Consider the following 24,240-nt stretch of genomic DNA (forward strand, 5'->3'; position numbering starts at 1 on the left):
TTTCTTAATTAAAAAAGAAAAACAAGCTGTCATTTCTCTACTTTATTCTCAGCTCTATTAACTGTACTAGGACACTTTGCTACAGATTAAAAAAAAGACATGAAGGCCACTCTTTCCTTGCATCATCTGCACAAAAACAGATTGAGCGTGCTGAAATTCTTCTGATAGGACTTCTCTGCTTGAAGATCCTTATCATAAGCCTCCTCTGCTTCTCTGAAATGCCCTTCTGTAACTAACTGTACAGTAGATCCCACTTGKCTATTTTAATGAAACATTATCACACTAATCCTCTCATTTCAGAAAATATATGCATAATGAAAAAGCACCCCTATTGCTCTAGCAGGACTTGTTATGCCCTAGGGATGGAAATTGCCATGTTTTTGATGAAATATACAGAGACTAATTAATTATGATATATTTTGCATCACTTTAAAATATTGACTGCAACCAAATAAATTACAGGCATCCATAATCACRTAGCACAAATTTATTAACAGCACTTGGATCCTGCAGTCTCAAATTATTATAATTAACACATTCCTGAATCTCTTCTGTTTACAGAGTATGCGRTCAATACAAAAATGCTGCTGTCCAAGAACAGCAGCTCTGATACTGCGCACAGAAAGCAGCGTGCTAACGCGCGGGAGGGTCGCTGCCGGCACCTGAGACTTGGAACCAGAGTCTGACTCCACTTGGCCTGCTGTAAAGCTATTTCAAGTTTAATCAGGTTATTGAAGTACASATTTGGACTCTAATCTCTGAGCTTTGCAGGTAGGTGCATCATGCATTATCTAAAGCAGTTTCTTTCCTGGAGGCAGACTATAGCAACGTGATATTCCTTTCAAGTGTTCAYAGACCCATAAATTTAGCACAGTTCGACCTTGCATCAGAGTCCAAGCCAAACTTTTAAGTTCTTGCTGAATACAAACAGGCTTAAGCACTTGCTTAATTAGAAATGGGCATCTAGGTAGCRGGCCAAATTGAAGGCCAACTTCTGAAATACATCTGTCCTAAAAACAGCAAAGAGATTTCCTTTTTTATTTTTAATGCAGATTCTGCAATATATTCGCAGTCTGGTTATRGTCCTAAATCCAAGTCACGAACAAGTGAACTCATGTTTGCTGTACTATAGGTCTGTCCTATTTTTGCTTCCTGGTYTCTCATGCAGAAGGCAGACAATATCCCCTTTACAATGCCTGTGATTACATGTGAAATTAATGTGTTGTCCTGGATTTGGAGACGTTCTCTAAAAATAACCCTCCTCTGAAGTTAACCTGGGTCACAGCAATTTCAAACTAACAATGTTCTAAAGAAAAATATGTAAGAAAAAATTATTTGAAAAATTTTAAGCAGATTTACACAAAACAAAACTACTCAATTGTGATAGAGAAAGGGACTGTAAAATAATCTAGAATAAAGTCAGGGTCTGATTTAACCCTCCAGCCAAACTGGTGTTCTGCATCGCTGTACGAGAAAGCACGTACCTCATTCTTTGATCGTCTGGGGGGGTCATTTCCAGATCATGCGTAGGTCCGTTCAAACCAATCACATGCAAAGAAATAGTTGGATTTTCCATTCCAGCCTGGATTTTAAAATGAGAATAAATTACCRTATTTTACCCAATACAATATTTTTGATTCATTATGTCCTCATACTAAAATGCGCTGCCATTGTACCAGGTTACTATAAATTACACAAAACAACCATTTCGCGTGCTCTCATTTCTGGGCTACATTGCTGCAGCTGTTCACAGAGAAACCGCAACTGCAGTGACGTGGTACTGAGGCATGGGAAGGGCAGTACGCAGAACCAAACTGTGACGTTATTTAGCACACCTCTAACCTTGGTAAAAGATGCTAGCTTTCATGACAAGCAGCAAGTATTTCTATTTTCYGTCTCTTTTGTTAAAAGGATCTCAGGATCATAGTAGATACAGTAAAATATTGATTCATTGTCTATTTTAGGAAAGGGCTTTCCTACTGAATCACTGYTACTTTTCACCAAACCCACAAATACGTAGACATCTCTCCTGTTAAAATATGGTTCAATTTGGACCAATATGTGAGGTCTGAGGTGATCACTGTATAGAGCRAGATACCCAGAAGAAATGGCTCGACAGCACAGTACACTTCTGCACTATCTTATATTAGAAAATTACAGCAGTCACAACAATAACAGTGTATCAGCACCAGGTAAAGAGCTGCACTAGGTGCTGTGTACCTGCTCCAYGACTGTTTACAGGTCACTCAATCAAGGAAAGATTGGCTTTTGAGTTTTCTGTCTTTAACAGATTTTTCTTTGTAATCCAACCTTACTGATTCTATAATTCCTCTGATATTATGCCATCCTGATTATCCTAGGGAAGCCAAAATACTAAATACTGCTTCTTCCTTCTTCTCATATAAATGCATGTAATATAATAAATGTCATAATGCTTGCTTGCCAACTCTCAGACACAATCAAAACCTATCTAGCATGGAAACACAATTGCTTTTGTGCAAGTATGAAGGAAGAATGTTAAAGTTTTTTTTTCATTATATTTAGAATCATTAATAGTAGAACAAAAAAACTAATCCTACAAATGCAGCTGAAGAKTAATGAAGACCACATTCAGAGGGGAACAGTAGATCTTTCCTTAGATTTATTTATTTTCTTTGCCATATTGTACAGTCTACTGTCTGAGTTTACTAGAAATAAAAAAAAAATATAAAATCATTTTCAGAAAAACAGGACTGCTTGTTTTATTTCCCCTTACCTTTGGATAATGATAGGTTTTAACAGTAGGGTAAAGGCTGCCAGTRTATACTGGGATCTCCATGGTAGGAACTCTAGAGGCATTAATTGTTGCATATGCTAACCTAGTGCCATCAGGAGACCACCAATGAGCAATGTGAGTCTTCAAGATCTCCTCTAATTAAAAAAAAAGGAGAGCAGGAAAAAAAAAAGACTTATTAGATGTAAATTACCAGTTAGCAATAAATGAAACAGTGAAGATATGAAAATCCCAGTCTAATCACAGCACAGCCAGGATGCCACTAGAATATCAATTAAAAATACTCATCATCTTCTGCCATATACACARACGAACACAATTGCTAACAATTACTCTGAATATATAGGTTATTAAGCATAATTATCCTGCTCAAGAAACATCAAATTACTTATATTAGTACACACATTCATGACAATCTAAAATGCCCTGTTCCTCCTACTATTTGTCCTCTACATAGGTACATGAACATACCTGCATGCAATACCTGCATGTATTGGGAGAATTTGGGTTGCAACCTGACTTATGACAACGTAAATGAGGCTACTTCTGGATTGTTATACCCTACGGGAAAATTACAATGACTAAGGCTTAAWTCTCTTCCATAAAGAGTTTCACAAAGTTATATCAGATGTTTATTGATGGATTCAAAAAACATTTATACTTAGATACAAACACTCCTGAAGGGCTACAGTCTTCCTAATCTTCATTGCTGTTCTGGAAAAAAAAATTACTGATTTGCTGTAAGTTATGTAATGCTGGAACTTCTTAGAAAGATATCAAACTTTAGTATTTATGGCCTGGTTACTATCTTGATTTTCTTTTCCTTATTTCATTTTTTAAATCAGTCTTGCCAAGCAATACTCCATAAATAGCCAGAGTAAGTATTTAATTCTTTTTACCACTGTATTTTGGGATTCCAGACTTCTGGGGGTGATTGGAAGAATGTATTTGTTACTGACAGGGTGCTCAGAAAGAAGGCAATGCAAATATGTTTGAGTTCAAGTACGTAATGGGAAAACAAGATTGTAATCATAAGACATTACTTTGAAGAATGGCAGAACCCARTTCTCATTAAACATAAATCCAAAGTACTTCTACTTTCTAATACTTTCTCCACTCACTTAATAAGCTTCATTGCAAAGATGACTTCAGCTTATAGATATCCAGAAATGCTGTAAAAATCACACTTTGTCCAAAGTGTCTACAATTACTGACATTTGGAAGACACTAACTTGGCTTTTTAAACCTCCCATTTTGCAAAAGGTAATAATATAATCCATTTTCATTAAGAGGCTTAATATCACATGAGTCATTCCGATTTAAACCCCAGCAGAAGGGCTTACATATGCTGTGCAGATTSATGTGCAGGAAGACAGGTTCCATTCCTTTAACTTGAGACTACAAATTAAAGAGGCTGCAAAGAATTTTTGAGCTTTCACACCTGAAGTCCAGCTAAATGGGTCCTATCAGCTCTAGCCTCTGGCTCTTATCACTGGTTATTGGAAATATGAACGAGGATTTTTGCTATTTGGGGCRTGCAGCTTTTGGACCCAGCACGTTTGTACATCGCTCTCCATGGTCCAAGCAGAATGTCACTCTGGTCTGGAGTAAAGAAACTCACTGAAGAACTTTTTAAAAAAGATCTAGCATGAGTGATCCTTGGAGAACTTGTAGATCAGACACATGCCATTGCTACTCCAGATTTGCATATTGCTTGAGATAATATTCAAGATATTAGAAAAGGCGCAAAGTGAAATCACAATTCTCATTAAYTGTGCTTTCTACAAGGTTAGTTAATCAATACTTACTGTCAATTTTGAAGTGAGGGTTGGGAAAGATGATCAGAAAGTTGAAACTATTATGTGGGAAAGCACATCTCTTTCAAAATTGTTTTGCTGTTGTGTCCCACCTGTTGTTTGTACATTTAAAAGATGCTGCTCTTGACTTTTATGCTGGTAGCTCATTAAAGAGAGAATTAAGATTATGAAAGAAAAGAGGTAAAAAGGAAAGGAAGCTGGATCCTTGACATTTTAACATTAATTAGAATTGACTTTATTCAGCAAATATTTTCTCCAGGATCTCAGACTTAATGAAACAGTTCAGCTGAAGGTCACATGCCAAGAAGGTTTTATGCAGGTTTGTGGGCTTTTGTTAATGAGATTTAATTGCATGAACCTTTCTTTGCACTGAAACAAAGCCAGGATCTTGCCAATATTAGAGAGAGCAGTTAGTTTTAGCAGACAAGAGAACACGAAATAGGCCAGTATCAGAAAGTTTGAGCTAAAGGTAAAATTTGTGGACAGCTTATTCTTGGGGACACTTTATTCTTTGTGCTCTTATTTACCATAGACAAAAATAACACTTGCATACAATTCCCACAGGTCTTTCAAATGCTGAAATAGGTTTAGATCCCACTTCACATCTGTATGAAGCCAGGTTCTCTTCTAATACCAGAGTCCCCCTACACAAATAACGAGTGACTTCCTAGTTAAGAGTATAGAGTGTTAAGTGATCAAAACTTTTGCTCTCTTCCTCGTAGTTTGCAGCCTCTGGGTGCTGTACAATTTAGCGATGCTGCAGGTGGGCGGCAGAGATTTCTCCAAGTCAGTAACTGACAGCTCTGTAATCCTTCCTTCTTTAGAGATCTGCTTTCTGGTCCRTCACACTGGGGTGCTCAGTCCCTGAAAATGCCAAGAATGAAGTGCGACAACTGCATTCACTGAACGGCGACTGTGATACTGCTTGTTCAAACGTGGTGGCTAGGCTCACGCACAATGTCTGAGGAAAGACAGCGTGTACTCCATGTTACCACATTCAGCATCAAACAATTCTGAAAGAGCTGGATGATTTTGCTCACAACTAGCAAAACTTTAGTGAGAGATACATACCAGCCAGCTGGTACTGTACTGAAATACAGAAATAGGATGAGACAGTTTGACTTGAGGAATGTCTGGCTGCAGCTAAAGTGAGTGGCAGCACAAATGGGCTAGTCTTGTATAATGAAGTCCCATGTGTAGTGTTAAGATTTTTTTTTTCCTGGCAATGCATGTACTGACTGACTGGTTTAGGTAAAAACTGAAACTGCTTTAGAAATTACTTTCACCTATGATCTCAGCAATAGCTTATGCTTATGGAGTATTATAGTATATGCATTTTAATCACTATTCGGAAGAAGAGAGCTGAGTAAGAGTCAAATGAGTGACCATTTCAAAGCTGAGTGAAGCAACAAGTCTTCAGAGTTCAACAGATCCTCAGGAGGATCATTTGAAGTCCTAGACCTGCGTATACTCAGTAACAAGCAGGTATATATAAATCATTTTTAGAGACTTCAATATCTCTGTGTGAGAAAAGAAAGTGGATGCAATAGCAGAGGTTTGAAGAAAGGAATTGCTAAATTTTATTTTAGCTAAATTGCTAAATTGCTGCCTTCAGCGTATTATGTAGCCAGCAGTTTTTGGTATCAAGACCTGAATAGGCTTCAGAATAAATCAAATTTCTGACATCAGGAATACCATCCATTTAGAAGAATGTGCTTCTTGATAGACATTTCCTGATTAGTATCAGGAACCAGARAGGAACCTTCCACATGGTTCTCAGTTGCAGAGTAACAAGATGTGATGAATTTGGATTTGCACGGAGCATTTGGCTATGACACCATAGGAGAATGCTCTTGACAGGCTGCCTAGTGAATCAGAGATTGAAYGAACAGTTGTAGAAGGTGTGTTAGCCAAACTAACCCAGGAAGTGTATAAAGAAAAGGAGGTGTCTGCTTGTTTTCGCTCATTTGAGTTTGAGCTTACACCAGCAATATTTGTAAGAAGCAATGAAATTGGAGAGTTSTATCTTCCTTTAAGTAACAAAAATATCAAAGAATCATAGCAAACAGGGCTGGAAGGGTTTTCAAACAATGACCTGTCCCATTCCTCTGACAGCAGAGTGGATTATATCCATGCCAATCTTGTACGAATCTTCACAAGTGGATTTAGCTATTCTGTCCCTTAAACCAGAATGTATGCAAAGCTTCGTTTGCAAAACAACAATACGAGACATATATTGGAAGATACTCAATCAGTTCACAATAAGAACATCCAGCCCATATGTGCAAGTGGTGGGTGAGCTCTTGAATGCTACACACGTGCTGAGATCCCCACGCAACGGCCCCATTCCATGGCTCCTTGCTGCGTGCCGGGGGGATGGCAGCAGAGGCCCCCGGCTGGAGAAAATGGGATAGTGGGAGGAGGAAAGGTAGGATGTAGTAAAAGTCCGTTATTGTCTGAAATTTTTCCATATATTTTGTTCAACTGTATACAGAAAYGAAGCTCAAAAAAACCTCTAAAAATCGAACTAGTTCTGCAGCCTTTGTCATGCTCATGCACTCGCAGTTGTAATTAAATATTATTGTATATCATTTTTAATAGAAGTTTGACCATAGATATCAAATACTGTTTTAGTTTTCGTGGCCACCACCTCTGTCTAAGCACTGAACAACCCCACTGGAAGAGCATCCAGGCCTGTCCTTTCCCTTACATAGTCAACACATGGGAAAATATTAGGACTTTATCTTTTGCAACCTCTATGACAACCAGTAGATTGTGAATAAAACCCTTTTTTTCATATGAACCACAGCTGGAAATCCACAGGGGTGTTTTTAACATTATATAACACAATCTGCTATTGTGATATTTCTACAGGCTGCAATAAATCCACTTCCCAGGCTTGCACAAGGAGTTTTGACTGACAGAGCTCCTCTTGATTAACAAAGTACATATAACGACCATGGCCACAGGGGTTTCCTGGCGTGTTTCTAAAAATCTAACTAGTTCTGCAGCCTTTGCCAATCCTGAGTCATATTCGTAAATAATGCCATTCTGCTGAAGGTGGCAAAGCCCTGCTTTGCTCTTAGGAGTGAGCAAGTCAACGCAAGACTGGCCCTAAAACATTTTCAGTCGTCAGCTGCTAAAGTTTTGTAATGAGGGCACCCAGGAAGAATACTAAAATAAATACAAAGAAACTAAGATTTTTTCTTTCAAAGAAATGATCCAATCGCAGATCCATTCCAGACAAACAAGAGATCTTCAGGAGATGGGAATGCTGGGTCTTTCCTTAGTGAACCTCCAGACGTTGCAGAGATGAGCTGCAGTTAGCAGCTGTATTGTCATTAACTCCAAAAAAGTAACATCAGTTTACAACAGCTAAGGWGCTGTCCTTGGAGACTGATCAGAAGGGGTTTTTTTAACTGCACCTAGAAAAATAGAGCATTTCTGCATCTGAAAAGGTCAAAAGAAAGGTGTAMTTTGTACAGTTACTTAGCAGAATTTACTTGTCAAATAAATCAATTTCTTTCATACAATTAAAATTCTCTTCTTGTTCCAAACTTCACATTTTCTTCTTCAGTAGGAGATTAAAACACTTTTATTAATGTTGTGTCCACAGAAGACAACAAYGTCAGAAAATAAAGTTTGATTTGCCTCTGAGTAGATGTACACACATGTAYACATATATATCAGCATATCTAATTTACTGTCAATAGAATCATTAATTTCAGAATAATTTAATTTTCACACAGAGAAYTGTGTAAGATATTATCTGACAGAGGGAACTTCCCCTTACACGTTACTTCTTTTGATAGCTGACRCAGTAAAGTACAATTCCGGGAGGTGGAATCAATGATTTTATTTTTGTAATCTATTAAAGACAATGTTCAGATCATTAAGCATTTGGTGTGCTGAAGACCTTTTACTGTTTTATTAAAATCTTTAACAAAAAGGATTTTTAAACAAAATGAAATTAAAGTCTAACATAAAGGCCATGGCTTACATTAGGAAAGAAAGCTCAAAAGAATTTGTCAGTAGGAAGCATCAAAGAAGATAAGAGGAAGGGAGATCAGAGTAAGGAAAGGGGGGTCTAGGAAGGGAGAAAACAAAGACTTCTGAGATAGAAAACCCCAGGGGTTCTCACAGGAACATCAAATAAATACAAATGCTTATTTGACAGGTGCCATCTGTTTTAAAATCAATTACTAGACCATCTCAAACCACCAACTGCATGTCCAAGTTGATTACTATTATATAGTTTTAAAGCAAGTATTTTCACCCTGTTAGGGAAAAGAACATTTTTGTATAGGCCCTCACTGACATGTGATGGCTTTAGAAGACATCTTGTCATCTTTCATGTGTGTATATAAGTACATTTTTCTTTCGGTTACTGTAGTGTAAATCTTATGCGCTTCCATTAAATCATTGATGAAATCATAATAGGTATAAAATAGGTGTAAAAGGAGTTAYGTGTATAAAAAAATACAAACCTGTTTTGTGACAATACTACATCTGCTCTACATTTTCCGATGTTGACATAATTTTATGCTGATCTCAGCCATAGCCCTGCAGCACTATTGATTTCAATGGAATTAATCATTAAATTTGTATAATTGAGTCAGGCCAAAAAAAGTCTTTTTGCAGAGCCACTGAACAATTCTATAACCTTTCAGGAAAAAGGTGGAGGCACTACAGGAAAAAAAAAAGTGATTTAACATGGAAGCAAAGGCAGAGCACACCTGAGTCCAGTCTCAGGCAGATCCCACGAGCCTCGTATGCAGACAGCAACCATTCTGAAGGTGTTTTTGTACGATCGTCCAAGAAAACCTTTCCTTAAGAAAAACTGAGCTGCAGCCAAACCTGCGTGATCTTTTGTTTCTTCTCAAAACACAGACGTTCTAAAGAAGCCTCCCCCCTCGGTGACAGACAACAAGCTTATGAGGAATAAAATCCTGTTTCTACAGCGTGTTGGAGAACATGCCTTAGAGAACATGTTTTAAACACAAGATCCAAGAAACTCACCGCSTGGTGGTAGTAGCATTACACAGTGACAGAGCCGAACAGACACATGCGGGGTGCTCCCATATGTTCGGCAGGCCTCAGAGCGTGGCAACCCATCATTTCAGGGAAATAAGAACAGCCAGGCGATTTGCATCTCCTCAAGCGCGGAGATAGTGTGGGCTGCAAGTGTCATTAATTTCCTTTTAGTCATGCAGTTTAATTACTTGGAACAGATAYTGTTTTCTGCTTGCTGAGCTTTGCAGCCCCTTGTTCCGGAGCAGAACRTTGTGTGAAGACACCAGCATTTTTCACGTGGGCAGCCCGGGCTCATCCTGTTTGAAGAGGGCTTGGTAGAGTAGGGTTTTACTTTCCACCTTGACCTCAGAAACCTGCTGCACTACTGACCACTTCCATGGCACCCAAATTTTGATGCTRTCTGGTCTCAAGGTCTCACCATGCCATGGATGGAGCATGCAACTGGTGTTGCCCTTTCTAGTTTTGGCAGTCAGAGGAGGTTCAGTACAGTGCCTTCATCTAGTCCCTTGGAAAGAAGGATCAGCTTGTCTCCATTTGCAGCTGGCAAGGGTTTGCCCTGTGTTGTTATATCTCCCTGTGGCCAGATGTTGAGGTGCTGGATGGAAGCTCTTTTCAGTGGCATGCTGTGCTGCGGACAATCCTATGAACAGYTGGTTTTACGATGGAAATTTTGCGTGTTCTGTAAGTAAGGCAGGCTGGCTTGGGCAACACGACAAAGAAGCTAGGGTATCACCTCAAAATCTCTCGTGTGTGCTGAAGAGATGCTGCGGTGCTGATTCAAGCTCAAGCTTGGCAAATAGCCATACCCCACCAACCTTGAATGAAAAGAGGTTGCTGTCCCCCTTTGCATTTGTAAGCTGAGGGTCTCTCTGTGTAATATTATCACAAATTGCCCCACTTCAGTAGAAGATGTGTCACCACTGGCCACTCTCTGCTAGATAAGGGCCTTAGAGGGAACGACGTGTATAAACAGCAGTGTGCAGCAGAGCCCTTAAGGTGAGCATGTCACAAGCAGCTCTGCTCCTGCTGCCAACCAGCCTGTCCAAACCCTGGCCCCTTGAACCTCAGCTCATTAGCCATAGTCCTGAGCTGCTCTCCTGAGACTTGGCAATACTCACGATGGTTTCTCCCAGGAACAACTTTAGGACACCTATCTCCAAAGAGCAGGACTGAGACCAGCAGCTCATCTCATGAGGCCAGCATGCTGCTGGCAGGCAAAAGAGACTCTCTGTGGCTGCTGATCTTGACTACATCAAAATTGCTGGTTTAATGTTTTTTCTTCCCACCCATTGATCCTTCTAATTTGTTGTATTTCATACAATAAAAGATTACATAGTTGTATGCGTCAGACCATTGGGGTGTTCTTTACAAGATTATTTAYAGCTGCCAGATCTTTTTGGCTTTCTGATTGCTTGGGGGTTTGAAAATGCTGGTGGTATTGATTAGAGACCTGATTCTGTCCTCAGATAAGTCTCTGAAACTCCTACCGGAGTACACACAGAAGGTCCAACTCAGGCTAGGCTAACCAACGCATCACGAATGCTTAAAATCTTCCTCATTCATACAAACAGATCTAATGCAAAAAAAAAAAAAACAAAAACAAAAACAAAAAAAACCCAGCCACAATAAATGCACATAAATGTGCAATGTCATCTGAAAAGAATGGGCAAGTTGTCCCAAATAAGGGAAGAATTCAGATATTCAGAACTAGCCAGAGGGACTTACGACTCCTCCAGGCCACATCCTGTCAGACTGAGCACSCTTGAGAGCTGTACAAATCCCATCTGAAGTGCAAAGAGCCATGGAGAGTGGCTTTTCCTCATGGATTTCGCATGGACACAAGGAACAAAGAGCAGCTCCACCAAAGGTCTGATATTGYCTCCACAACAACCGTGGCAGACCGGCCAGGCAGTGTTATAGTGTGTACACACACTGCAGCACCTGCCAGGGGGCAACCCATAATTTGGGGGCCCGTTTTTCAGTATGTCCTGCAAAATGYAAAGGAAGATACACGCCTCTTTGGACAACCACAGCGAAACGMTGCTGAATTGCTGCCACTTCCCCTTCCTGCTCTTCTCAGAACCTTTCCTCGTTTTTGCCTTTCCTTTTTTTCTCCTCTAGACACTATCCTTAGCAAATCTTAGCTGTTTGCTTTTAAAAACATTAGAAATTTAGGAGAGATTAATGCTCCCAACAGCTTTCACTCAGCAGTTAGCAAGTTTCCTCTTCTCCTGATGTAAGTCAGTCACAGCCACAGTAAAATCCTCTTGGATCATTCTAGCTAGATCGAAATGCAGACATTTTATAAACAGGCAAGTCTGTAATCTGCCAGGATGCCCAGTGATAATGAAAATGAAAGTAGAAATCTTACAGAGAGATCATATAGTCAGGTATTCCTGTTTCTAACTCACTCCCAACAGCAGATGCATCTGGAAAACCCAACGGTAGTGGCAGACTGCTGTATGTCACCAATGCATAATAACAATGTATTTTTCCATCACCTGGTGTGAGCATATACCCACAGCCTGTTGGCAGTTCTCCATGAAAGCCTGTTAGCTAGAGGCATTAAATCTGTACTGTACTGTACTGTAGAGGCATTAAAACTTTTGCTGGCAGAAGCCTTCTGAGGACTTGCAATAATTTGCACTGCGGTTCATTGCTGTGAGTAAATGTTCATTGCAAGGTCATATCATACATTTTCGATTGTTAAGGACCTCGACAAGACAGAATTCGTGTTGCCCATTTGACTGGATGCGGTACAGCTCCTCAGAGTGAAGCTTTCTTTTTTTTCTTTTTTTTTTCTCCTGCCACTTAACAGGTTGCTATGGCTGGAAATACAATTTGCTTATCTGTGCAACGCAGTGAGCCAAATCAAGGCTTTCATTATATGCTGCATATTACTCTATTCAAACTTACCCAAGTAGCTTTCACTGCACCTTTCCTTTAAATTAAAAGTTTCAGATCCTRCCTGACTAATCTGTGGGTTTTATGACAGCAAGATGGACAGCCAAGCTTGACACAAGGGATCAATTCGCAACAGCTATATCAAGAAAGCTAGTGATCACAAAACCCTCTGAATTTGACTATCAAAAATTCATTAGACGATTGCCGTAGTTCAAGAACACAAGTGCCCCAAAGCAATCTCTTTTAACATTTCATAAAGAAATATGAGAGATAAGAAGACTGAACAGCCTGACGTTGCTATTAGAGAACTTGATTCTTCAACCCTATTGACTTCTATTAGCACCGCGCAAGCTGTCTTTCATGCGAATTACTTACATGATTTATTCATTCTGAGCAGCACCTAGCAGTCATCTAGCCTGAGTGCTAATAAATGTCGGTTCATATTGCAAAATAAGGCCATATCACATAAAACAGCCAATTAACGGACCTTAGCTTATTTCTGAGCTCAGTTTGAACTGCTGCAGACACTGAACAGCCACTAAATTCTCGTTCAGAGTTTATACTGCCCTACCATGGCAAAACTCCCAGAGATTTCAACCTGAGCAGTGATTCAGGGTCTGGCAGCACAAGAGTTTTACCTGAATAATAGCCTAGAGGCTGGTTCTGACTTTACAATACTATATAATCAGAGCAACTACTCAGCTGAATAGAGTTACTCAGGCATCATCAGAATGAGAGCAAGGTAAAAACAGGATTGGTTTATAGCAATATTTCAGAAAAACTGTCTTATTAAATAACAGAAACATTTAGCATTAATAAAGGAGATTGCATATCATAAAGTTAGGTTATCGATAGATCAGTGTGGTTTGGATGTGTTTATCAGACAGCACCATTTGCATATGCAGGTAGGAAACATTAAAACATATTTTTCAAGAAACAAGGAGTAAAAATCAGATGGTGATAAAGAGAATATGGCTGTTTCAATTACCACGCACAAATGCTATCACAATAAATCATGAAATCATATAAAACAACCGGTGCACACCTTTAAAATGAAAAAAGCTTCCTGTGCTCACTTGCATTATCCCTTGTTGACGAAAGCGTATGTCGTCACGTCGAATGGCGGAGAGCGCTTGGGTGCATTGCTGCACCACGGCATCGTGCATGTAACGTGCAGCAAAAAATRTTAAAAAGCGATAACTAAAGTAGGGATAGGCAGGCTGAGAAACAGCGTGGCACGCTTCTACTTCAGGAAAAGAAATCTCTATCAACTTACTAGAAATCCTATTCTTCCCGTGTACAAGTCTTGGAGGGCCTCCACAATTGAATCAGGTAAGCAAAAACCAAACGTGCCTATATGATAACATCAAGCCATTGAAATCTTTTCCCTCTCTACTACTAGGAGAAAGAAAACACATTTTGTCAATATTTCTGAGCTGCAAACCGCYGTGTAGTAACTCTAAACCTATGGACAAACACTTGCTTTTCAGAGTCCCCTGTTTTGGAGCACTTAGAACTCATCCTCTTCGCCCTGGGGAGCCACAAACCACGGTAATTTATCACCTCCCACGGCAAGTCAGAGGGTATGTTGAGGTTTTAGCCCCCGTCCCCGACTGCTTCTGCCCACCTACGCTGAAAGAGCAGGGGTCAGAGCCGCTGGCACACACTTCACTTTTCCCTTTGCAGTGAGGAGAAGTCTGAATAATTCTGTAGTTTATCCAAACCGGGATTTTCCAATGAACATAAGTCATCAATRTCCGGTTGGATTTTTGTACCTAATGTTTAACACATTCTATGAATTTCTTAAAGATGTGGTACATTACTCATTACAGGCAATACTCCCAGTATGTCTACATTCCCTAACTTTTTTTTTTTTTTAATTTATGACAATTTTAATTTCCTTAGAGAGTCCAAAATTTGTGTCTCTCACKACTGCTGGTTTTACTTTAAAGCTACAACAATTAGAATTTTCTAATGAGACTTTTAATTGGATAGTGAACTAAYACCAGATGAGGTTAACTATTCATACTGGCAATGGAGTTCCAGAGGTTTGGGKTTTTTTCCTTAGTTTTATTGCGCTGTTTTTTGTTTTTCTATTCCCGGTTGTATCTTGCTTCTCACAGTCATACACTGGTTCTATTATTTCCTACAATCTTYTAATTTAAATCTGCAAAAATCCCATCATAACCATTCCTTTTCCATTCCAAAAAATAAGAATTTCTGGGGAAAAAAGAAAATTGACRTGGATAGGGAAATATACACAGAAGCGCATGCACACACAYGCACACATGCACACATACAGCCATGCATAAGAGCAGTTAAAGCAGAAAGAAATCGTCTGCATAATTGCATCTAAAACTGGTAGAAAAAAAAGTTATTAAAAATGAATATCACAGAAAGGCAATTAAGTATTTTAAGGGGAAAAACTGATTAATTAACTGCAAATTATAAGTATTACTTTGAACTGTTTTGTGCAGAACAGTATCAAATTACTAATTATGCTTGCCCGCTTTGTTCAAAGATCATGAATGTGCATTTTAATTTACACTGGAGTAAGCTAAATATGCCGTGAACCAGCATGTAGAATTTGGCAGAAATCACTTGGGATGAGGGGGGAACTCCCCTATTACCATATAAATGACATACACAGCGTTATAAATGACAGGCATTAGATCCAGCTCGTATTGTTCCTTAGGATGTAGCAGGCAAATACCGGAAATTATAATGGAGCTTATAACCTACCAGATAATAAATGCAACCCATACGCCACAAATCCCCACCTACCAAAGATAATTTTGCGTGCTGGTTTTTGCTGATTAAAGGTGGCTTTGGAAAACTGCCCTCCCTTTCCCCCTCTTTATCTGCTGCATTTATTTGCAGGGTAGATAGCTCCATTTTATTCTATGAAACAGCTTAAAATAACTCATGTAGACTGGTCTTTGTTTCCAAGAGCCTTCATAGTCTATGCTACTCTTAAATACTTCCTACTTAACATCAAGGACAATTCCAGCATTAAATAYGCTTCATATACCAGCTGCCAATTTTAATAAATATTGTCCATTTCTTTTTCTTTCTAAAGCTTTCTTGATTTCTTTTTTTTTTTTTCCCTCATGGCAGCTTTCCCCTTGAAGACACAGCTGCTTTGGGCCACGTGAATGTCCTCGTCCACTGACGACTCGTGGGAAGGGCATTCCCCAAACTGGGTAAACTGCCCTATTTCTGTGGGAACAGAGACCAGCATATGTGAATGTCCATCAGAAGAGGAGGCTGAGATTTACTTTTTTTGGTATCTTCTTAGTTTCTCTGTCATTTCTTCCAACCCCTGAAGATTATGTGCTGCAGTGTGTCGTTATAAATTCTAGCCTATTTGTCTGCATGCCAGGTGTGAGGTACCACCTTGATCAGGCTTAGAAGAATTCCAGTGGTATGTTAAAATGCTAGAAACAAGGTTATGTTATGAGGCAGATTTTTATTATTTTTCAGTTTGAAGAACATTTCTTTAAGGAATGTTACCTGAAAGTTTGGCTTCTGTTTTACAGGTCTATGTYCACTAACCAAAAAAGGGGCCATGATAAACTGCTATAAACACAACCACTCAGTTTACTGATAGCCTGTAAATTATCTCTCCGTGCATTGTGCATTCAGAGAGCTGGCTTAGTGCAATTTTATGTCCAAATCCATAGCTGGCATAAATAATGTATTTACTGGTATATATTAGCTAAGGATCTACTGTTTGTTTCTCACTGTAATGTAAATAAATACAACAATAATACTATGCTTGTCCAATAAGGACTTAATCATGTGTTCTTAGAAGCCAAATCCACCTTCTTTATTCCTGTGAATGTGCTACATGATTCAATATTTTCCACCTGAAACCAAAAATAGACRTTTACATAACAAAACTATGCAATCAAACAACTGTTTTTTGCTTTTCTTTCTCTTCCAAGTAGTTAATAACCTTCATGCTGTTTCCTCTATTCTAAATTACAAATGTAAGCTGAGCTAGACAGCTGGTGACTTGCGGTATTTTTCAGGCACATTTAGCTGGGACTTTTTAGACAAAGGGCTAGTTTAKCGTCTAAATCAGATTTCTGCAGTGTTTTCAAATGTTGTCTTCTTCTAGAGGATAAGCATGTCCTGCCATAGGACCGGGCTGGTCAGGGACAATCTCTGGATGTCCCAGGAACATCATTTTGCCAGAACCGAAGTCAAGTGTGTTGTCATCTGCTGTTTACTACAAACCACYCAGTGAGCTTATGTTGGTGATTTCAGTGCAGTCCAAGCACATAAATCATACAGGAGAACATCAGTTCTGAGATAGAAACAAAAAGGTTGGTGGTTTTTAACCCTAATACGCTTAGTYAGGGGTAGTGCTCTTAGTTAGGCGTCCTGCGCAGGTTCCTGCCCAGCCTGGGCACCTCTCAAGTGCTGTGAGATAYGTGGCTACCATCTGTCACCTTGATTCTTTCATCCTCTCCCCAGGGAAAGGAAATGTGCTGTGACTAGGGCCCCACTGTCTTCTGCAGGGGCCCTTTTGAAGATTTATTGTTGAAATACTTCCTCGCCTTCTYCGGTGAGCCCTCACAGACACGCCTTACAGGCACCTTGCCGATCACCTTCCCCTCTTGCCTGGCTGTCATACAGAATCGGTAGCATTTCCCAATTAAGAAGAAATCAAGAACATTTCTCTCCATCCCACACACCCTCCCTCCTTCCTGCAGTTTCTTTTCAGTCTGAGGTGCTGTGCAGAATTGCTGTGTTGCATGATCTGCTCATTAAAGGTAATCTTGGGCCTCTGTAATGAGCAGATCTTGTACTACAACACTTCCGAATGGCAGCTTACACGCTAAGAAAATTTCTAGTAGGTCTACATTTCTATCTTATTACTCCCACTTCTCATCTGGTGCCACATGCTCTACACTAACAGAGGGAGGGTAACTCTTTTAAAGTTCTCCTTTCTCCTTTTAGGGATTTATTATTCTTTCTTGCATCATTTTATAAYGCATGAAAGCACTGAAGCAACTCTTACACATGCCATATTTCCTGGGTTAACTATTTGATAAGTAAACGTGTGGGTCAAGTGCTTTTAACAAGCAGATAAAAATCAGGCACCTAAAATTCACTAATAGGCTCTTAAACAACAGAAGTCCTATATTTGAACATGTGGAGTTCCTACTCAAATAACATTTAACATAGTGTTTTAACTGAGTAGAGCGTTTCCATGATTGTTATTTTTAAAAGAACCTCGAATTTGTGAGTGGGTCACAGTGAACTTCTTGCTTGTTCCAAGGAATTTGTCATTTGAGAAGGCTTTTAAGTAGAATGGCGTCAACTTCTGCTGCTGCTGCTCAGGGTCTGAGTTTTATTGTCAGCTCCTGCAATCCAGAGAAGCAGCTTTACTGACAGAACTGCCTAAGATTGTTAGAATTTTACCTAGTTTTACCCAGTAGCAGCACTGTGTTTTGAAATAACGGGTTGGACTGGCAATTTTGCAAGTTCATCTATCAGCAACAAAGTTTTCCAAATAAGCCAATTAAATAAAATAGTGAGAAACAATCTTCTCCCAAACCAGTATTTGAGGCACTCTTTTTTTCTGACAGCTGTGTTGATAGAGATTTTTTTTTCATTGACCACAAGTATTCATTGTTGTCGATTGCAGTTATTTACTCCTAAATTGTAACTTATAGACCCTAAACAGGGGTGGTCTGACAGACCACATCCTTGGCATGTCCTTGAAAGCTGAAGACATCACTGGGAAATTACAAAGTCATTCCCTGCTCCTTAGTGCTGGAGAATAACCACAACTCCCTGAACTTACGCTTGAYTCCCCCTGTCTTACCACTGGTTTTTATCTCCCTCAATCCAGTTGATGAGAGCTCCACCGTTGCTCCAGCACCAAATATTATAGAAAAGATCAGGGATGCAAGAAAAGATCCTAAAAGACCTACATCTATCTGGAAAACTCCTTCTGCAGGGGAGGCACCATCCCATGTCCCAAGTGCTGTTTGCTCATGACCCAATCAGGGCAAGAAGCTCAAATCCCTTAGACTGTTATCTAAAGCCTCCACAAATCTTAGGACAACACATAGTGTCCTGGGGGAAGAAAGGCTGAGAGGATGGAAAGAAAAAAAAAAGAGAGAGAGAGAATTTTTGAGCACATTAATTAATTCTTCCCTGCCCCATGTGCTGCAACTTTGTTTTGTGCCTCTAYGGGGCAGCACAGCCTCAGCTAGTACAGCTGAAGTAGATTACTTATTTGGGATACAGATCTTACGTCCTTTCCTATTTCCAAGGTTTCTAGCTGGCTTGCAATATGCCAGACTAATGCGTAATAGTCTCCAGGTTGCTATGGGTCAGTTCAATAATCAAGTGAACTTTAATTTTTAAAATGAGATATTGAATCTTTTAAGTCATCTCTGAGCCTAGAGTCTGAAGCAGAGACAGAAAAATCAAAACAAATGCAATAGATATAATGATCTCTAGATAATTCACATCAAGCAAGATTTATTGCATGGTCTGTTTTCAGACTGTTGCCCTCAATTTTAAAAGCATAACAACATGAACACATGATATTTTGCTTTTAGGAGCTGTTTTTCTACAGTTCTTTTTTTTTACGGGTTTCCTAAATCTGTAATCTACCTACCTTGAAAGCCTTCTCTAAAAAAATTCTTTTGATCTAGTTCTATACATGAACAACTGATACTGATTTTTTTTATTGCTGTAAAAGCAAACATAAGACAATGACTCAGCTTTGAGGAGAAGAAAAATTAATGTAGGAGGCAAATATTTATGAGTCATATATATAAAAAAGTGAAGTSCTGAAGTGATTTGCTCCTGTTTTCCAGGACTTACAAGTCAAGTCTCCAAGGTGAGAATCTGTCAGGCCCCTTAATGGTGGAGAACAGACTCAATAACCTGGCAGAGCTGGGGGCACCTTTCAAATCCAGCTTTTGTCCTCCTGGTTGCAGGAAACCCCACGGGCTGGAAAGGTTTCTGGTCTTATTTAAGTCACTCCAGACCAGTCTAAGGTGTCCAGCCTTGCTGTTCAGTGATCCAYGGAGACATATCCCTGCAGCCATGAATTCCTGGTGCCTCCGTGGCCAAATAGGAAAGGAGAGCTGCCAGGGAGCTTTCCTGGAGGCAGTGTCAGGACAGGCATCATGCTGAGAACAGCCAGATCTGGGTTTTTGTGCTCTTCTGTGCATTTTATTTGGTGTCTAGGGGCCAAGCTGAGAAAAACCTTAGGCCTGTGTCCTACTTTCTCTCCTCATGTCTAAAATCAGGTCAATAATTGCACCTCAGTTTGCCTGTTTCTAAAATGATGGTAATAAAGCCTGTTCTATCAGGAGAGAACGTGAGGTTTTATTAATGGATGATTACAAAAGACATTAAGATCAAGATAGAGTAATTGCCTCTGTGAAGGTCATAATTAGACATGTACCAAGAAATAGAGCTGAGTGCTATCTGTGATGCTCATTTTAGCTTATTCTTATATTTTGGCTACAAATGTGGGTGCTAAGGAAAGAGCAAGAATTTTGTTACACTGACACTGCAAGTCAGTGCAAGTATCACTGCAAGTGATACTGTACAAATCAGGGCCAAAAGAAAGGTTCACACCTGTGTAAAGGATAAGAAGCAGACCTCATAGAGAAGTGGGACAGACATCTCCAAAGGGAAAGCACAACACCTAAGATATGAAGTGTCCTCCAAAAGTATTTCTGTCTCTTCTCTGAATGTGCAGAGTAGGGTGCATATCTTCAAATCTAAATGTCTAAATGAGGTGCTTAAAGTAGGATGGGGCAGATTTAGATATACTTAATATTTTGTGGAGAGTTCAAAACCAAAAATGTTCTTGGCTATATTTTACTCTCCACAAGAGCCAGCTTTGGCAGCTGAAACGAAGGAGGTACAAGGCCATACCTTCATCCCCTGCCCTTTTTGGGGTGCTCTTTTTTGGCTGATAGCAAGCTAGGCAGTCCACACTCATGCCAGTCCCAGTTGCAATAAGGTTTCACTGGAGAGGCTCTGTCTATTCTCCTTGGCTGCATCTCAGCTCAGAGGCCAGCGCTAATCTGCTATCAGAGGGGATGGTGAAGAGCTCATCCAATTCAGGCTGTGAAACCAGAGTCTTTAATCCTAATAATTTCTACAGCAACCAGCTGCAATGTCACAAAGAATTATGATATAGAGTGGGGAGGGGGGAACAAGCTGACACATGTTCATGAATCCTAAATCCTGCTTTAGGCAGAACTGTAAGACTACCCATTTAAAAAATAATTATGTTTCTATATTGTGTGTTCTAAAAAGTCCTTTGTGAAACATTGCGGCCCATATTTCTAAATGTGATCGAGCTGGGAAGTATTCTAGGATCACAAGAAAAATTTGAGAGGAAGCAAAATTCATGCAGAAACTTTGGAGACAATTTCAAGAAGACAAGCAACATAATGATGGATTTTTGTACTCATAAAAGCCTATAAATGACCTCATTTTAAAAAGAGAACTTTTTTAAAAATTCTTTTCTGTACTCTGTTCACTTTGCCCCTGAATATTTTATGTAAGAGTTAGAGTTTTGAATTAGACTTCAAGTAAAAATACCCCCCCACCACCAAAGAACCAACTGTACACGCTAACCAAAAGCAAAACGGGATTTCATCTTGCAGTGCCTTTCTAATTAGGGTGCTCTTTGCATACTCTATTTTTCCGGCAAATCATACAGAATTCTGATTGTTTCCAGTACACTAATCAAATCCTTACTGGCAAGATAGCTACTCCTAGTTTTCAATATTTTTACCACATGGTAGCAATATGACTTGCACCTTCCTGGTAAGGACTAAGGAGGTGAGTTAGGTCTGATTTCCTCCTTCATAACTTCTTACTCACTCTGATGATTATATTTGTAGGTGGCAATTACAGCCTTCTGAGGTTCTGCTTTCCATTTCCTCTATAAATTTAATAGAGTATTGTTGGGTTTATTTTTCAAATAAACCCTGCAATGTTTCTAAGGACATTAAACTCTGTTATATAAAGGTTTTTATTTTAGCTAATGCAATATTGCATGTTTCTCTGATCTCTAATGAAGCTCTGAGGACCACTCTGGAATTACTCCTCTTTGCCAACACATGTTCATATGCCCTTCTGTATTAACTCCTTCTTTCTGAGATAGTTAATACCTCTCTCCCTCAACCTTCTCTGCAAGTCTCAAAATTATTAAACACAGCTTAAAAATAATATATGAAGCACAGAAGAGAAAAATTAGGAATATATATGTAGAAAGGAAGTAGAAAAATATTCATCCTAGAGGAGATTTATAGTTTTAAAAGAAAACTTGATATTTGAAAGATTTACAGGTATACTGGGCAAGATCTTTGTAAATAACAGGAAGGAGTGAACTTGTCTTCGTTTGAAAAGATTGTTCTATTGTAAAAATGAAAAAGAAATCTGTTTCCACTTTATTTTAAAATACATATCTGGAGGCTAAGTCTGAAGTACTTTTTTTAAGTACAGTATTTTTTTTCTGCTTTCTTTTTTCTTTGTGAAAGTGTTGATATTTCTGACTGGAGTATAAATATTGCTAATTCTCAGCAGAAAGATACCATTCTCTGGTACCCAGCGCAGGCACACCAAATTTAATCGGTTGCCCTCTATGCACTGCAGGTGCATAGCCATAGAGGAAGCCTAACTACATCACAGAAAATTTTATGGGCAGAACTGCAATGCCTTTGGTGCTGAGTACTATTAAAAGCTTTCACTGACATAAAATCTCCAGAGTCTTTTAAAAGTGAAAGGAGATTCTTTCCAAATCCACAATCAAGGAATTCTTTAATAAAAAGCATTTTAAATAATTATGAATTAATTATGGTATTTAGCTCCCAGCAGCATTTTGTGTTGCTATGCTGTTTGATGTGATTCAAAACAGTAGACTAAGATTTTCCAGGGCAGATCAGCGTGGAAAACTTCTCTTACGATTGCAAATTTTTAAACTTTTTGTGATTGGGAATCAGGGAACAACACATTTTCTGTCATTCTCAAAAAGAAAAGAAAAAAGTAGTTATAACAAAATTGTCTGTTAGGCAATCAACAGCTTATCAAAATGGCAATGGGAGTTGCCTGGAAGCATAATTGGTCAGCGCCAGGACAACCCAGAGGAGCACAGAAATGGCCCCAACCCCTTTAGAAGAAAAAGCCTGGAAAGAACGGTGTGCAGCCCAATTTACATTGAGGTCCTAGGGTGTGATGCAAAGGGTCTGCCACCTATTTGGCCTCCGTTCCCTGCTRTTATGCCCTGGAGGATTTGCACCATGTAGACAAACGGTGGTTGTAAACYTGCTGCAATCCTCTCCACAGCTTACAGGCAGCTGCCACCCCTYGCCTGGCACACGACAGCCCACGCGTACCTGCCCGCTTGTGTTTTATTACTTACCCATCTAGAAGTTTTTAATACAGTCTCTAAAATACGCCGTTTTTCTCCACTTTTGTAATTGCTTTTGCTATGTGGTGTAGTTTCAGATTGGTTTCCCTCGTAGCCCAGTATCCATTGAAGACTGGAAAACAGCTGGTGCAGAAGCTCTGCCATATGGTAGTTACTTATAGTGACATAAACTAATTGAATGTTGAGGGTGATATTACCCTGGATGCTTTATCTTTTAGTAACTGCTGGTGTGTCAATCTGACTGCTTTAAAAACGTACCCTTGTTCTTCAGTTCTCCTGATCCAGAACAAAACACAGGTACAAACGCCTCCACGTCCTGACTAGTACTGACGCTGCACTCAACATTTGCCTTCTTTGCCTCAATTTGAAAAATACATTGTACTACAACATCCACATTCCTTGCAAACTAAAGCTCCCCGATCGCTGCTTTGTGGAAGAGATGGCACTGGAAACACCAGCGTGTAAATCAGCCCTAAAAGCCTCCTCTTTCGCAGGTACCGGGACCTGAACTTGTGCAGCTAGAGTTCCTCACGTCACGTCAAGCGTATGGAGTGCAGATAGCAATTCTGAAGCTCACATTTCAAACACAAAGATCTAACCCCCTGCCCGYTGTGCTGGAGGAAAGAGCCAGCTTCAGCTCTACTGGGGTTCCCTGATCCGCCCCAATAMATACAGGAGTCTTTTGCCTTTTGCATTTCATGGGCCATTATTCTGCTTTTCCACTCAGAGACCCTCTTTGACCTATGACTGTTTCCAGCTGATATTAGGATTTGGAGCTGCAGTTTCTTAAATGCACTTTAATTTGTTTTGTTTTATGTTGTTTTTCATTGGGAGAGCTGAGCTATACGGATTACCAACTCATGAGCTGATTTTTTGCCACAATTTCTGGCAGAACAGAGAGGTCATTTCTCTAGTAAGACTCACATTTCTCAGCACAACTTTCATCTCTTTCATAYATAGCTTTCACATATTCTAATTTGGACAGAGTGTATTCACTATTGCTTCTTACAGCATATACCTTTTATTTAGGCCAAAGAGCAGTGAGACAAAGTGGATRGCTATTTAAACAAGGAGTAGATTTTTCCACTGGTCGCTAAGCAAGGTTGCAATGAGGAAGAATCAATACACCAAGAAAAAATTTGCAGAAACTTACTTTTCAGGACAAATTGGTGGAATTATGCACTAATACAATTTTTCTGTGACTATCTCTTAATTTTGGCTAGTTTTCTTTCTAATATTTTAATCATTCCTTGCTAGCAGCATTTTTCAAATTATAAAGCTTG

The 24,240-nt window shown here is 39.4% G+C and overlaps 1 protein-coding gene across 1 annotated transcript in view; it reads right to left on the reverse strand.

Annotated features, from left to right (window-relative positions):
- DPP6 (dipeptidyl peptidase like 6) overlaps nt 1–24,240 on the reverse strand; it is a 425,270-nt gene that overhangs the window by 52,328 nt on the left and 348,702 nt on the right. The window contains exons 9-10 of the mRNA XM_085316409.1: nt 2,756–2,910; nt 1,485–1,582 (exon numbers count right to left, since the gene is read on the reverse strand). Coding sequence (XP_085172535.1) covers nt 1,485–1,582; nt 2,756–2,910 — 253 coding nt within the window. The remainder of the gene's footprint in view (nt 1–1,484; nt 1,583–2,755; nt 2,911–24,240) is intronic.

This window comes from Rhea americana, unplaced genomic scaffold (assembly GCF_003343005.1).
Source record: "Rhea americana isolate MKP2758 unplaced genomic scaffold, rheAme1 scaffold_47, whole genome shotgun sequence".
Lineage (NCBI taxonomy): Eukaryota > Metazoa > Chordata > Aves > Rheiformes > Rheidae > Rhea > Rhea americana.